The 16,944-nt window shown below is 42.6% G+C and overlaps 5 protein-coding genes across 5 annotated transcripts; 2 read left to right on the forward strand and 3 right to left on the reverse strand.

The window, feature by feature from the left end:
* Nucleotides 1–1,408: 1,408 nt before the first annotated feature.
* EAE97_010478 (uncharacterized protein) lies at nt 1,409–2,909 on the forward strand (the record flags this gene model as incomplete). Its single annotated transcript, XM_038880993.1, has 3 exons — nt 1,409–1,582; nt 1,638–1,741; nt 1,793–2,909. The coding sequence occupies 3 exons, from the start codon at nt 1,409–1,411 to the stop codon at nt 2,907–2,909; spliced, it is 1,395 nt and encodes a 464-aa protein (XP_038728111.1).
* Nucleotides 2,910–8,627: 5,718 nt separating this feature from the next.
* EAE97_010479 (uncharacterized protein) lies at nt 8,628–9,764 on the reverse strand (the record flags this gene model as incomplete). Its single annotated transcript, XM_038880994.1, has 1 exon — nt 8,628–9,764. One exon carries the CDS (start codon nt 9,762–9,764, stop codon nt 8,628–8,630), a length of 1,137 nt encoding a protein of 378 aa, XP_038728112.1.
* A 603-nt stretch (nt 9,765–10,367) lies between these two features.
* EAE97_010480 (uncharacterized protein) lies at nt 10,368–12,157 on the forward strand (the record flags this gene model as incomplete). The annotated part of the gene is made up of 2 exons (XM_038880995.1): nt 10,368–10,475; nt 10,536–12,157. 2 exons carry the CDS (start codon nt 10,368–10,370, stop codon nt 11,691–11,693), a joined length of 1,266 nt encoding a protein of 421 aa, XP_038728113.1. The 3' UTR covers nt 11,694–12,157.
* Nucleotides 12,158–12,228: 71 nt separating this feature from the next.
* On the reverse strand, nt 12,229–13,924 carry EAE97_010481 (uncharacterized protein; the record flags this gene model as incomplete). Its single annotated transcript, XM_038880996.1, has 3 exons — nt 12,229–12,878; nt 12,933–13,698; nt 13,748–13,924. The coding sequence occupies 3 exons, from the start codon at nt 13,922–13,924 to the stop codon at nt 12,229–12,231; spliced, it is 1,593 nt and encodes a 530-aa protein (XP_038728114.1).
* Nucleotides 13,925–15,004: 1,080 nt separating this feature from the next.
* EAE97_010482 (uncharacterized protein) lies at nt 15,005–16,255 on the reverse strand (the record flags this gene model as incomplete). The annotated part of the gene is made up of 1 exon (XM_038880997.1): nt 15,005–16,255. One exon carries the CDS (start codon nt 16,253–16,255, stop codon nt 15,005–15,007), a length of 1,251 nt encoding a protein of 416 aa, XP_038728115.1.
* Between the last annotated feature and the right edge of the window lie 689 nt (nt 16,256–16,944).

The following is a 16,944-nucleotide window of genomic DNA, read 5'->3' on the forward strand; positions in this document are numbered from 1 at the left end:
ATTACCCACTGATTATCTATCAAGCCATTGCAGTCCGTAGATGTTTTGTCATCATCGACCATCACATCATGGTCAATGCTTGATGTAAGGGAGATTGAATTGAGTTCTCGAAGCTTTTGGAGCGTTTGGAGCTGTTGGATCTTTGGATCTTTTGGATCTCTCATATATATCAATTTTGTTCTATACCTGGGTAGGTACCTACTTCCGGATATTTAAAGTGTTCACGGGTGAGGGTGGATTTGAGGCCGGCTCGAGGTGGGATGGGATAACATCATGGATTTCAATGCTTACGAGATCAAAGTATCATCACCGTGTCCAGAGTACGTATAGATTCTCCTTCTAGAATCTAATACGGTCAGAAGAGGACATTAAAGCGGCAGTACTCCATTTCTTTTGCAAGTCTAACCTTATGCTATCCCTAGTAACTCAAGAGTCAAGTTTGACTTCGGTGACATGTAGTCACAAATTAGAGTTTTAAGTTCCCCTTTAGTCTAATTCATGAATCTAATTATGCCCAACTGATGTTCATGATGATGATGTGTGTAAAATTACGATGGACGACGAATATACTCACATTGAAAACATACCCTATTGGTCTTAAATCATTCATTCTTATCATTCAAAATTGGCACCACCAATGCCCTGTTCTGTTTGACTATCATGAACCTTTTTTCCCACCCCTTTACCCTTCACCCTTCATCCCTTCATTCCAACATTTTGGAGTGATGCGAGAAGCGAAAAATGCAATTCCTTTATATTTCCATATAACCATTTATATTGATACCGAGTTACTTCCAACACCAATCCTGGTAATCTCATCCGTCCCCAACGTCGAACCTGAATACACGAAAAGTCCATATCCCGCAATCCATTCGATGCCAATCTTGAATCGACTCTACGGAGTGTAGGAGCTTGGGAGAACCCATGCATGATTACTTATTTTACTTTATTTGACTGCGCGGACTTAAGGATTCAATCCGAATGACTGGGATCCAAGAGTCTAGGACTTTATCGGCAAGGGGACGCGCCTTCTTTTCCACCGGACCACCTCACATAATCAAAAATATCACCCGCCGTTTCGGTCGACGGGTATAAGGTTTCCTTCCAGGTCCGCCATTAGATATCAAAAGGCGCCTAGCACTTGGGGTTCCCATTTTTAATTATTTTCATATAATTAACGGTCGACCTTTCCAAGTGATACATAGTTTATAATCACGCATAATCCCACAATTGCATTGCATGTCATTTCGACCTTATAAATCTTTAACTTCAAACTTACTTAGTACTCAGTAGCATCTTATTAGTTTCTATACTCTCGGAAAAGTCTTCCACAGCTTTTCTCTGGAAACACTTCCATTCTTTGAAAACCCTCATTGATGATCACTCCATTTGGGATTTCAATTTCAAGATGACTAATTCCGACGACATAAATCACCCGAAGGGTTCAAAACATGTGGTACGAAAGCGCAAGAGAGAGGGTAAGTCTGGTGGACAATTAGTTCCTACATCTCCCAGTGAAGCTGGCAAACGACATAAAAGAGCTACGAGAGCATGTGAGCGTTGTCGCAATAAAAAGATAAAAGTATGTATATCATCGTATAAAGAAATTTGTCTTTCAAGTTCTAATCATACAACAGTGCGATATTGAACGTGATATTGCTTGCAATGCCTGTGTCGATGCCAATGTGATATGCGAGTCAGGTAATGGAAAGCATACGGAAATCAAAAAGTATCCTCCAGGGTGAGTAAATTTCCACAGTCGTACAAAACGGCATCTGACATATAAACTCAGATACACTGAGTGCTTAGAACATAGTAATCAGGCCATGATACTTGTCACCGACAAGCTCTGGCGCATGGTAAAAAATAGAGAGGAATGGACTTTTGCAGAGCCTAGGATGAAGGACGGAGGAAAAGGACCTGTGGTTATTCATGATATAGCTCAGGCACTCGGATGTATACGCAATGCACCTGGACTTCCAGAAAACTTCATTGAGGACGCCCCAGCTCTACTGGCTCGATTATCAGCAGAATCTTTAGCAGAAGAGAGATCGCAACTTGAGCAGGGGAGCCAGACCGAAGCCACCAGGTCTAGCGAAGAGGCAGCTTCACCGGAATCTATCGAGGAAGAAACTTCCCCAGAAACTCCACCAACATTTTCCCAATGGCTTCCTTTACCGATTTATCAGTCAGACTCATTTACTCCTTTACCAGAGACAGCGCAGCGTTGTTTAGATGAGGCTTCTATTCAACCCCAGCAGCAATCGGTTAACCAAGATCGAAAACTAGACAATTCTAGGATTTCACATGGACCCACGATTAAGTCAGCAAGTACGAGCCAATTTTCAAACGTCAATGTGCTTGTAGGAAACATGATGAATGATTCATCAAACTTTCCGGCGAGGGAGTCATTCAGCAATCGAAATACCGCGGCAGTGGATGTCCGTCGAGCACCTGGACTAAAAATACAGCCACAGCCTTATAACTCTCAAGAGCAACCAGCATTATCTGCCTCGTCTACAGTATCATCGTTCTCTACCACACATTATACAAACTCACCATTACAGTCTATCAACTCAACATTCTCACCTGTTTACCAGGCAAGCACACCATTATCATATTCTGAACATTCTGATCAGTTCCACACTTCGTCATCTTCATCGCCATATCTTTCTCACTTGCAAAAAGATCCATGTCTATCCCCTAGTCCGGCTCTTGACGACTTCTCGAATCCACAATTCTACGATCCCGACATGTTGTTATTCAATACCCAAGGTGCTGGTAACTCTTTCGACGAAGCATCTTACTTAACATCGAATGATCTCATGTTTGCCACGGGCTTTGATGAGCCAGTCGGGGACTTTTCATCTGTAGATGAATCTTACCGCCAGGATTTGTCAAATTACTAAAACGATGAGTGTTCTTCGGACAGAACGGTTTGCGACTTACAATGTAATTTTTCGGAGGGTTTCCTGGTAATCACCTGGATCTACTGTATTCACCATGGGAGCGGTTTCACTCTCACTTTACTATGGTTTAAGACGGAGGATTTAAAAAGGTCACGATTCATGGATTAAGGAGTTATAGGAACAGGGATATATATACCAGGGCGTTATTGTTAATTGGTTGAATATGTGGGATCCTAGGATTGACTTGGGAATGATAGACGACATGTATATTTTAGAGTTGCGGCAAAGCGACCATGTGGACTTGGATACTTAATCAAATAGATTAGTGTAGTTTTCTTGGGTTTCACTGAAGAAGAATAGCCAGCCAGGACTCCTTTAGGTCCTGGGGGCAACAATTTCAGCGCTCTTTCTTAGAGTCGAGAGATAGTCAACTCGGCGTCTATCTAATAGACGATCCTTCATCTTCTCTATCTCTTAGTGGCAAAGTGTCACAGTCCAAAAACGTGATGTAAGTTGTTCATCTCTCTAAACTCGAATTTAGGAAATAGAGCGGGGATGCGTCCAGTGAGTCGGGTCTTTACTACATCCCAGGATATCGACATATCAATATCAATAGCAACACCAATCTCGAAGATTGAAGTTCGTAGAAGTTAGCTCACCGTATCTAGAACGAACTAACCAATTGTGAAGCTACACTCTCCTCAACTCCCTACCTTGAAGTGGGAAATAGCCAGTACTTCGTAAATATCCCACGAAAGCTTACATACGCAAACACACTCCGCGTTGATTATTAAGACGATAAGGTTGTTTAACTTGCTGGTTTAGCAGTCTTTAGGTCGTTGTAGGATACCAATTAGAACCCGACGGTGCGGAGTTTATGCATGTCCGGCATATACCAGGATGTGAATGTCCACAGAAAGCCCAAATGTCCATGGACGGGGTGAGTAAGCTTTTTGCTGGTCTTTTTGCATAAAATTTAGTGCTCGCGCGCGCGTTTGAATGAAGTCCGTCTTGAATTACCTAGGTAGTTGTGAAATTATTATGCATGTGGCTTGCGGAGGGATTCGGACAGAAGTGACTTTCTCCTCTCCGTTGCTCATCATGAGTAATTATGAAAAGCCTTTTATCAACCAAGTCCCTCCGCCCCGCTGTATCCGTTCTATCCATTGACCTAGCCTAGGTAAAAATGGTAAAAATCAAGACATCATATGATATGATCTTTTATTTTTATATCACAATCTACATACAACCTACGAACCACAAACCGCGAACCACGAACCATGATTACATCAACTGTCAAAATATATTCCTGGCCCTGGTTCAATGCGGGATTTACTTTACCTACTCGGTACAGAATTCCATACATGGGCATATACCTAGGTAGATAGTGTCAACGTCGATCGAAGATTCGACACATCGCGAGAGAGCGAGAAGGAAGTGCCGCATTACCGGTCGGATATGCTATTTGATGTTCCCGAATTCAGTGGGTTGTAGGTTGTGGATGTTGGATGAGTAAGTTATTAACATTATGGAGTATTAAGTGAGTGATAAACTAGAACTTGTTTATTAAACACATCCATCCATCTATCACACACACATTTCTTCACATCCGCGGATATAATATAGTAATGTGGATATTTGAGAAAACAAAACGTGGCCTTTATCAGATGATTTTACAGAATCATTTTCAATGGATGGATATACGATTTATGATCATCTATTTAGGTTCGGCAGCTACTGCGCAAATTACCGTATAACTTACGACGTATTCGTATATCCATTCGTACGCACATATTCAACGTGTTGTATACCCCTTGGAGCATAGAGTACACAGCAGCACGGAGTATGCAGGTGTGCGACGAATAGCATCATAATACCCAGCAACAAACGGACGAATCCCAAAAGCCTCCGCGTCGGGCCCGAGTACGGAGACTAGAATCCGAGAAATGTACCGCTCGGAGGGTTTTTCCATCTACGCGCCGTTTGAACTTGGGATGGATGGGATCAGAGGGGCTGAATGACAAGGTGTGCATACCTTCAATATGCATGCACCCGCCGTACGAGTCATCCAAATATACCGCACCAGTTTCTTGAATCTTACATGCTCATTGCTCACGCTATCCTAAGATCACCGTCTAATCCATAGAATATAGTCTTTTCACGCTTGATAATCCCTGCAGCGGATCAGGTATTACCTAGGTAGATGCAACCAATTTTTATGTTTACGTGATCGGGGAGTAGTGTTCCCGAAAAATAATTTGTGCAGTTTTAGCCCCCAAAGTTGGGGAAGGGGGGGGGGTCGCTGTTTTAATCCTGATGAAATGTCATGCTGGGTACATACCGGTATATCGTACTCTGTAGACTTTTGACTGGAGACGAGATGAGATGTAAGGTCCAGCCTTATTCAGGGACCACACACACCCTTATATGTGCCGCTAATATGCTGGGGGGAATGTGGCAGAAGAGGTGGAAGCCGAGTCATAGAGTGCTGATGACTCGGGTCTATCATATCCGATCTTACCTACTGTGAGACAGTTTGTTGGAAATATCTGTTTTTCAATATAGATGTTGTAAGTATATGATCTGATCTGGTCACTGTACTATACTGAGAGGATGATTGGATAGCAGGATACGTCTATTTTGTTTGATATAAAGTATAGCGTAGACTGTAAGCATACAAGTGTTATGTTTCAGTTACTGTCAGCCTGCATTATGACAATCGGAATTATAGAACCGATAGATTCGCAGTCTGTCAGCTTCATTTCCAGGTACTTTACTACTGTGTGGCATCCATGGATGGTATGCTTATAATTTGTCTACTTGATACCTGGGGTGCTAAGGCAATAAAGACGTACTCAAACAAACAAATCAGCCTATTCATATCGCATCTTATACACCCGACGCTCTTGTAATGCTTGGCTATTTTTGAGGTGTGTAGGAGATGTTAATTCGGAGATTACTCCACTACTCTTCTCCGCAAGGAAGTAAGTATCTTTCTTTACAATCTGTACTGTATTCTATGCGGGGTTTTGAAGATGCCGTTCGGCTTTTGTAACAGTACCTTTCGCCGAAAATATTTCTCCTTGGAAAACAATTGTTTCGATATCACCGCTTTGGTTGTAGGGGATCTTTTCGTTGGCCTACTCTTGAAGTATGTTCGGTGTGGTCAACGTCGTGATCAATTGAATTGTGATGAGACGAGAACCTGCTAATATTTTCGCTCAAGCTACAAGTAGGTGGTTAGGGTAGGCTGTCACGATAATTCCCTTTTTCTTCGTGCTAATGGTTCAAGTGAGAGCTTTCACGATTTTCTTTTCTCCTCACACAAGTGCTTGATGTTGTATATGTCTATCTATTTTTCTGTCAAAACTTATCAAAGAAGGAATTTCCGCACAAAATGACAACCCAGAGTGTCAATCAATCAAGAACACATTGCATTGGTCTATCCTTCTATTGTTGCTCAAAGTATATCGAAGCATCATATTCCCTGATCAAGCCAACATCATTTCTTTTACGCCTATCTGATAGTATCAAAAACTAGACATTGGTTTACGATCACAGTTCATTCAGTTGTTCACTACAATCCAATATAAGTCCTCCCTAAGCGTTGATTCTTCCAGGATGCCCGCTTCGGGTCTACAAGTAAGTCCATTGTTCTTGGGCAAGATAGGATTAATAGTCGAGAATAATTCAGCAATCAAATAGCTCTTCTCTTGGAACTACAGTCTGAACTATTGGGTACACATCCGTCTGTATGATGATTACACGAATGTCACATGTCGCATGTTGCTGTTTGGTGAGCTTCCGAGTATAACTTTGACACGAACATCTTTTCATTGGTTGTTTGACTCTCAGGGAAGCAAGTCAGAGTTGCTTATTTCATATTTTCATGGCCGCAAATCAATCTCTCATCACATTTTCCTCCTCGAATGCAAAAGTTTAATGAGATCGTATTTTCCAAATCACGGTAAGCTGTTGCCTCAACACCAGCTACATTACATAATGTTCAGCCGCGAAATTCAACGCTCAGCTTGTTCCTCTTTAATTCGGCTGATAATATCTTAGAATTCAGAATACACGTGCAATCATGAATGTTCATGAATTCTCAGATCACGTAATTGATAGATTAGCTGAGAGATAAAATTACAACCCCCGGAAATGGATCCTGACCTACCTAGCATCAGCTGTGACCTAGGTTATGAATTTTGTATCTAGATCGCTGTATGTCTTGATGAATTTAAAAATGGCTTTTCTCTCTAGTTCGTCAATTGCTGTAAGCTATGTTTGTTCAACTCCCCCTTCTGATTATTGCTGAGATAGGGAGACGTCCGGAAATACGTAGGAAAGATGATAAATCGCTTCACAGATCTACTATACATAATCACCCGGAGATGCTTCAGCTGTTGGTAGATCATAACGCTTCTATGACGCATAGTGTTATTGGATAGTCGTCGTGGATTTTGGCGATCGAACATAACAGCCGCGCTGCAAATTCATCCTCGACAATCTGTGTCGTGATACTTGAGGGTTTCGGAAAACGAAAAAATATGCTTGATGCGCTTTTACCTTGTGTTGAATGGATTCACTGTCCTTCTGAATACTAGCTTAGCAATAGCCATCAAGAGATATTTCTCTTGACTTCATTAGTCATTACAACGCAAGCCTCCATATACTTACGATACTTTGTATAACTAGGAATGGAGATCGCGATGTCAGTGTTCTATTATGGACAGTGTAGGCAATAGTATACTATAGTGATACTGTGGCGCGTATTAGCGTATTGATATTACAACTAGTACATTTAGAAAGGAGGTCGTACCACTCTCGTACGTATTTATATATCTAAGAAATACTAGCAATATACCGAAATACTGGAATCCAATATAAACTATACATTCCTATCCAAATTAGACTAGAAATAAGAAATTTCATTTCAATCTGAAATAAGGAATAGAATTCTATATTATTTAATATAGATAGGAATATATATTTTATATTGAATTCCAATATTTCAGTATATTACTAATAATATCGAATAATTAAATAATATTGAATATCTTCATTAATATCAAATTCAATATCATATATATTCATATTTCAAAAAAAATCGATACGCACTATTAAACTAACCCGTATACAAAATACGGGAAATACTATTACCTACACTGATTATGGAAGTGGGTGCTGATGTTGATATCACGGGATAAAGGAAAATAGGGGTTACATCTACACATCGTCGGTTCTTGCAATCGGTTGTGCGGAGATGCAGAGTGCGAGATTGGGGTTAGAAAAGGCTGCGAAGAAGGATATTGTAAATGAGGAGGGTGTAATTACATGAATGATGGTGGTGAAACATTGGGTATGAGTTGTTGGCTGGGGATGTGCTGATAAGAGGCGTGGAAGTGAATGTGAAGGTTGGGGAGAATGGGGATACCTTTTAGGGATGGAGATGAGGGAGAGATATGCAAAGGTTGTGGAAGCGTTATTAGAGAAAGTGGTGGATTTGGACGGAGGAAATAGTTTCGGAGAGAGATGGCTTTGGATATTGCGCAGGAGAAAGTTGTGGATTAGTATCATTACGTGTGATAAAACTGCTTGGGCATAGATACTAGCACGCAAAATGTTGAAAGCTCTTTAAATAGACTACAAATCAACTGCTCGGGGAGAGGGTAAAGGACACAAAGAACTCAGGTAAGAATACTCTCCTGCAACCCCCAGCTAAAAATTCATAATAGCCATTTTTCCAGGCTCAGGATTCTGCACAATAGCCTTGATCCCCTCATTCCATTGTTCAATCGAGAATTCACCCACGATTTCCATGCCACCCGATTTTCCAAGTTTCAACAATCCGCTTTCAACAAGTTTTATAAGTCCTTTGACGTCCTCCCTCTCATACATATACTGTCCCCGAATCGTCAGGTTCTTCATGACCGCCATCATATATGGAATATCAATATCATTAGTCGGCACTCCCATCAATGACGCTCTCCCGTAATCTTTCAATGACATCAAACAAGCTCTGATATGACTTGAGCCATTTGCTTCCTGGGGTGATAAATCCAAGTATGCGTCGAACGGGCCCAAAGCTTCGATTCTCGCAAGATCTTCCTCATAATTGCCAATGGTCTGTACGATCTCAACGCGTTGATTTGCCAGGGCAATTTTCTGCAATTTTGATAAGTTCCTACTGACAGCAATGACACGTGCACCCATCGCTGATGCTACTTCCACAGCAGCGCTACTAAACGACCCGGTAGCAGGTGCCACAATGACCGTTTCTCCGGCTTTGAGATCGATTCCTCGAAATCCTGCATAAGCTACCATATACCGAGCAAGAATTGAAAGGTCTCCCAGAGAATAGCTAAGACCTCCTTCTGCTGGACTTCCCAAGAGACGTTTCTCATTCAACGCATAGACATTCTCCAGCGGTGTCTTCACATACTCAGCTAACGAGCCATCACGCCAAACCTCGATGAGCTTTTTCGCTTTGGGATCTTGTCCAAATACACCAACACCCCATAGAATCTTAACATCCGAGTTATCTCGTCCTCGAACAAAAGGCTCGATAGTCACAAGTTGGCCGATAGATAAAGTGGTGGTGTCTGGACCGATGGCTGCGACGCGACCAACGGCACGACCGCCGGGAATGAATGGTGTGGGTGTATACAGGTAAGGCATTTTTCCATCAAGGAGCTCTTGAATGCTAGGCTCAATGCTTACAGCGAGAACTTTGACTATGAGACTCCCAGGGCCGGGTTGAGGTGTGGGAACGGTCTTGACTATGAGAGGTTGACCTTGGGCTTCAGCATAGAGTGCTCGCATGGTAGCTGGAAGGGGAATATCTGTTGAAGACATGATAGGTTTATGTGAGAGATCCGAGATCAAATGAATTAGAGTATACTTTTTGTTTATTGCCCTAAGGAACCTGAACGGATGTTTATATATTGTCTTTTTATCGACAAAACTCACTTTCCCTTCCACATTGTCGCGACACATAATCTCGATAACTCCGCACAAAAGCCATCGGAATTACATGCTTAAGATCACTTAACTCCATTATTGGCATTGATCAAGAATATTTACATCATCTCAAGCTATACTTCTTGAATCCCCAAAGTTGACGTGAAGACGTATGTATGTGTGTAATCCTCGAAGATACAAATCAGGATTAGTTTGAAGATTGACCGCTAATGAAGCATAACCTAGGCGATATATGGACTAGCGAGTGAGTGAATACGATGTGTGGTTAGCGTGGGCACCAGAAGTGGGGCGGAATGAGGGGTGTGTATCAATCTCCATCATTCTGAAGCTTATTATTCCTCTTCATCAACTCGCTTATGTTTCCTTCCGTCGTATATTTTGATTTCTTCTGCTTGTTAATACGAGTGTATACACATCAACAGACACAATGAGACTGTGATACGATTGCTCGAAATACTTACTCAAACAGCCAATATCATGCCTGTCAAGACGCAAGCCGATGTTAAGGAAGACAACCAGCGAAAGCGGAGAGTCCATAAAAAGTCGCGAAAGGGCTGTCGGAATTGCAAGCTGCGGAGAGTTAAGGTGAGATATTCCCATGGGTCTTGGCTTGGTACGTTGGACTGATAACGTAATATTCCCTAGTGTGACGAGACAAGACCGCATTGCTTAAAGTGCAAAGATTATGGATATGCATGTAATTATGACTCCAAAACACCAGATCTGGAATTGATCTATTCCGAAACTCCTACAATTGCGAAATCGCGGGTTGAACTTGGACAGTCATCATGGTCTATCAGTTCTCCACCATCTCAACAGATGACCAGCATCCCTACCACCTTAGAACCATTCTGCGTTCTCGGCGATGACATCTCGTCCTTTGAGCTTGATAGACAGAGCCTCGATCGACTAGATCGCTTTCGTTACCGAACTGTTCTCACCCTTGGAACGCCAACTGCCGCAGGAGTATTCCATGAATTTGCCATCTTAATGGCCTGTGATCATCCCTTCCTAATGCACGCTCTCCAAACCCTCACTGCCTGCCACGATCGATATCTTACCCTCCAACACGCAGCATCGTCGCGGCGCACATCAACAGAAGCCTATCACCTCTCCCGCGCCGCTTCACTCTTCAACCAAAAACTCTGCGCCCCAATCGCAAACAACGACAAAGATGCTTTGTGGGCCACCGCAGCACTTCTCGGAATCGTAGCCGTATCATCCATCGAAGCTTCTTCACCCTACGAAGCATGGCCCCTCACCTCATCAGCCGATACCGATCTCGACTGGCTACGCATGAGCGAATCAAAGAGCGTTATTTTCGAGCTCACAAACCCCACGCGCAAAGATAGTATCTTCCATGTGGTCTCCGTCGATTACAATAACGCGCACTACAAACGCGATGGGAACCTTGATCTCTCATCCCTTCCGACCCATTTCGTCGAACTTTTCGATTTAGACGAGCATTCGACCGTTGTCAATAATCCCTACTATCTAACCCTCATATCTCTTCAGCGTATCATCAACATCGAATGTAATCGATCAGCCATGTTATCTTTCCTCGGTTTCCTAACCAGTATGTCTCCCAAATACAAAATTCTTCTGAAAATGAAGGATCCAAAAGCTTTACTCCTACTCTCATATTGGTATGCGAAAGTTTGGAGGATAGTCTGGTGGGTAGAACGCAGAGCGATTCTAGAATGTCAAGCTATCTGTATCTATCTGGATAGATATCATAGCGATGATTTGCTGATTCAAGAATTGTTGTTGTTCCCAAAGCGAGAGTGTGGTTTACTTGTTTAGTGGAAGTTACGGATGAGACAGACAGCAATAGAAGTGAGTAGTGAAGACGGAGTCCAAACGATCTGGCTTCACATTTGCTTTCAATCTTGTCGTAGATATCATGATTGATCGAATTCAAATAACCAAGAAATTCTCAGAGAACTTTCTGAGTCATAGTGACTGTGTACTAGGCAAGAACTGAATTGCAAGGCGCGATAGTAAGGGGGGCTAGAATTGATCAGGTCATGTTTCGAATCAAGCATTCAATGAAATTGCTTCATGAAAATTTTTCATTTCCTTGATTCCAAGCCATTGCATTCCTGAATCCAACCTCGAGCTTCGCGAAAGTTACACGCTACGCATCTGAAATTGTCTTAGGGGGGAAAGAAGGAATGTTGAACAAACGAGGTGGCTTTTGTGACGAATTTCAAATTGCAACCTTGCTTCAAAGTCCCAAAATTTATGGATAGATTTCACTCAATCAGAGCGCATCATTAAATTATATCTAGCTCTAAAATTATGCAAAAAATTCCCTACGAACGGATTTCTAGACCACTCAGGCAAACAAAGTGCCATCAAAATCCTTCCCGCTTGTAACATTAGTTAAGGTATAATTTCCAAAGCAAACGTATTCATAATTTGCCATCGCCGTCGCATTACTCTGACTCTCCAAAAATTTACTCATGTCACACATTCCATCTGATCTGCCTTTGCACGCACCACCTCGAATGGTATCCAATGGAAGTATACCATTATTGAGTCTCATTCTAATAAACTTGTTCGTGGCATTTGCGGGATCGTATCCATATTGAGTCGGTGTGTATTGAACCTTTGAAGACTTTTCGGCCTTTGGGTTAGCTGAACTACATCCAATGGTTTCGGTGATGAGACGAGCGCCGAATGGGGTGATTTGTGAGAGAATAAACTTTCTCTTTGGGTTGGGTGGGTACTGCGTTAGGCTAGGAGCGTCCCGGAAGTAATCCATACTCATTGCTGTTAAAGCAGAAACGATGATATCGTCGTGGGAAAAATCGGCGTAAAACTTTTGGTCCAATGGGAAGGTAGTTGGGTTGTCGTCGAGGGTGGAATTTATGGATGAGTTGGAAGAGGTGATATATTGGTGTTGAAGACGGGCAAGGAGCTCTTGGACATATCCGAGTCCTTGAGCGCGTCCAGTTGGATTTCCATACGAATAATCGTACCAATCTGATGGAATTGTTAGTATGAGAACCATGAAAATTACTAGAGCCGTAAACTTACATATCATATCTAAAGTATTCTCAAACCCAGCCCACTCGTCTTCGGTGAACAACCCACAAAAGTCGCTCATACCAATATACGCATGCTCGTATGCGCAGATGCTTTGCATAGCATATGTATCATTGTATGTCAATTCAAAACCAGAAGGTGTGTATTTCTGTAATCTTTTGGTCGCGCTACCCAAGTATTTAGGAAGATAAGTGTAAAGATCCAGATCTCCAATGTTCCAAATACCGTCAACATAATCGTTGAAACAACTATCATATGATGCCAAGGTATTATTCTCGGTTCCTCCTTCAGGAATAATTACCACATCAAATCCGGCAGTCACATTTTCGAAAGTAGGATCTGGGATGGTAGCATAACTTGGGCCAAAGAATCCTAATGCCCAATTAATTTGACTGTTCTCGATTCTCGATTGTGAGGTCGTGCGCAAGGTAATCTTAGGACGTGCAGTGCCGTTAGGATATAGAGGGTCGTAGGCAAGTTGCCCAACGGATGCATTGTATAAAGTGCGGCCGTATCGATTCCAGAAAGAAACACCAGAAGTGAATTCTGTAATTGCGCCCATTCCAGTCAGAAGACCATTGTCGACCATTGCGTACTCATAAGTGTTGAGGAAAGCAAGAGGGCCAGTGAACGTCGCGTTAGTGGAGGTTGAGGTGAAGTTTGTAACCTTCCCAGCGAATCGCTCATCATTCACGCCATCATCTACTGAAGTTGTCTGAAAACGCTGTGCATGTCTTTGAAGGGTTTGTACCGATTCCTTGACTGAGATTAGTTGGTTACTCAGGACCAGGGGAAAAGCAACGTACAACTTGGCAACCTTCTGGAAGTCCGACATGATCTACACCGAAATAATCTTCTTCATTGTCAGAATAGGGAGTCATTTCTCCCCAGTACTTTTGGATTCGATTGATATCAGTAAGAAGCTGGGCGGCAGTAGCCGACGCCAGCAAGGCATTAGTGGCAACCAATGTAGAAACATACATTGTGAGATGTAATCAAAGTAAAAAAGAGTGAGAATAATTGAAGATCTAACAAGAATCTTATCGCTTTGGTTTGAGTCTTGAGATTATATATGATTCTTACCATTGGAGAGGTTTCTAAGTTTGGAAATCTGAAGGGTCGATCGTCGTTTCCTCACCAGGCTGGTTCTATCGGAGCAGCGATATGAGCACTTACTCTGCTGTACCTCCGGACTTCCTAAATCGAATAAAATACCCACGTTGCAAGTAGTGGCATCTGGTTTCCACTATTCCCCTGCATGTCGAAGCATAGCTACTTTATCAGATCACTTTATGTCAGGAACAACCTCGTCGTCTCTCAACAATCCAAACATTGTCCAGCCATCTTTAATAAGGACGACGTGGGTAAAGACTAGCCTTGCATGATGGCCAATCCACATCGTGAAGTTCGGGATAGCTATAGCTTAATAAATGGGCTTCTTTGCACTTTTCAAGCATTTCATTTGTTGCAAGTCGGTATATACTCGGGAACTAACCAGTTTCGACCCATCCATGGTGATTTGTATGGAGTAACAAGTCAAGCTTTTCTGGGATGTAGCTCGGGGTAGCCCCCCGCCATCGGCCAAAATAGAGAGTTTATTTGATAACCTCGTAATAAAAATAAAATTGTTCGAATTCTTATCTCTTCTTACCATACAATGTCGATAGAGACTGTTGGTAATGTAATATGCACAAGTGAGAAAGTAATTAAAATTTAATTGCAAGCCGGTCCAGAAATTACGATTGTACACACGTTCCATGCAATCGTGAAGATAGCCTCACTTCCAATCTCCTCCATAATCCGCCTCTCCTGCACCTCTCTCCTCTGAGTGACATAAAAATCTCAAATTTAATAAGGAATAGCGAAAACAACAAGCCATAAAATAGGGCTCCTATCAATCTACAACGACAGAAAAGAGATCGCGGAAGTATCAATCGTATTAAAAAGAAAAGAATAGAGCCTCCAGCATTAAGAGTAAAAGGTGGGAATGAATGGACCTCTCCGAGGACGACATCGAGGGTAGAATTGAAGAATTCTCGCCAGTAGAGTTGTCAATTTTGCCTTCATGCAGCCGGCTCTTGTGGATGTGCGACATTACCACCCACTGTCACAATTAAAGAAGCAGGCGCTGAATCATTTACTGCACCGCATTGATTGATACCTCCATCAGGTGTCACATCATCGTACGGAAAGCAGTAACCGAGGCCATCAACGTTTGCAGCATGGACGATTCTCGCATAATGATTCGTGATGGGATTTTCGTAATATGTCGACACCACTTCTTTATCTGGCTGGGAAGAATTGACAAGAAGTGTCGATCGATTGAATGCTGCATCAAGTCTTGCGCCAATATTCAAGAGTTGATCAGTATTGGTAGGCTGGGCTGCAAAGGCCCCGGTCGCGCCACCAAAAATGTCTGCAGATGAGGGCTTGATAAAGGAGCCGACGCTATCAAAGGTGAGGGAAGTGAGGTCGGATGTTGATCCGGAAACATCTCCCCACGATGCTTGAGTATTGACAGTTAGAGAAGCGCTAGCATATTTATCCCACACATCATTGATGTAGCTGGTCCAATATCCTTCGAACAGTACCGGATTGAATACAATGCCTGCTGTTGGATTAAGGGCTCTCAGATTCGTACCGTCATTCTCCACAACGAGCTTGCTCCAACCGGCCCCGTCAATCGCATCTTGTGCTACTAGACCCTTGCAAACTGTTGCTAGTCCATCTGATGGCAAACCTCCAACGTGTTTCACTGCACCGCTTGTACTTTTCAGTGTCAAAGCGACAGGCAGGCACACAAAATCGACATAAGTGATATTTGCAAATAGCTCGGAGCTGTTGTATGTAAACTCACAAAAATCCCAATTTTTCAAGTAGTTTGGATCGGAGGTATTGTTGACGGAGGGCTCAACCAATGCAGGCCCTGTGAGCCCAACATCGAGCAGAAATATTAAAGTATCTTCGATGCAGAACCAAATCCGACCGCCTGCAATATTCGGAATAGTGACCTTCGTAGTAGACCCTGGTTCTCCAAGTGGAATGGCACAGTCTTCTGTCAAGGCAGATCCGTTAGACGATGGGTTTGTAGGGTAGTACAAGGTCGATCCATCAGCTTGCAGGAGCACCACAGAATTGTTGTTATTAATGGCAAGGCCAGTGATGTATGCGTAGACGGTGCTCGAAGAACTTTGATTGACAAGTTCTATGGTAAGTGTGCTGTCAGTAGCTTCAGTCTCGACTGTTCCGATTTCGGGTGGGCACAAAACGTTCTCCTTCTTCTGCCTTGCGATCGCGTCCGAGATAGTAGTCATTGCTGCAAATTTTAGGTGGATGTGAAACTGTTGTCTGCTCTGAAGGTTGTTGTCTGTATTGGTATACTATCAAACCCTTCTCGTACCAAAGGGGTGCTTATTATAATGTAAGAAACAGTGTGGTTATCGATGACATTGATTAACACTGTGGCTGAAGTTCGTGAGGCATGACTATGTTTGTCTTGTGAGGTCGTATGTATATTCCAACAATCATTCCAACAATCCGGGTCAAAAAAGAAAATGATAGTGGCAGGTAAAGCCTTCTAGACTGGGTTCGAGACACTAAGCATATAATCTCAGATTATAGCAGGGGCGGGCACTCGAAAAAGTACGACGGCGAAGCCATGATCTCAACGACGACGTGAAGCTTTAGAGCTTAGCTCGCCGGACCTTTCTCCACATTCATCAGATCTAGAGACAAAGATCATCCCCTCGAGGTCGTATTGAACTATCAAACTAGATGAGGGGACTTTTCATCTGCAAACTTACTATATCTGGTACGAACACCAGCATCTGGGTATAAGCGAGGCTGGTTGTTGCACGAGATTCACAACTGTCGCATGCTCTTTTGTCTGATAATCATATAACTAATGACCGTAGCACGACAATGCTATGACAGATTTATGACAGCATTCTTTCAATGACTACCAACAAGCAGCTATGATAAGATAGAAGATTGTCTTGACTTT

This window comes from Botrytis byssoidea (genome assembly GCF_014898295.1).
Source record: "Botrytis byssoidea strain MUCL 94 chromosome Unknown BBYS_028, whole genome shotgun sequence".
NCBI classification, from domain to species: Eukaryota; Fungi; Ascomycota; class Leotiomycetes; order Helotiales; family Sclerotiniaceae; genus Botrytis; species Botrytis byssoidea.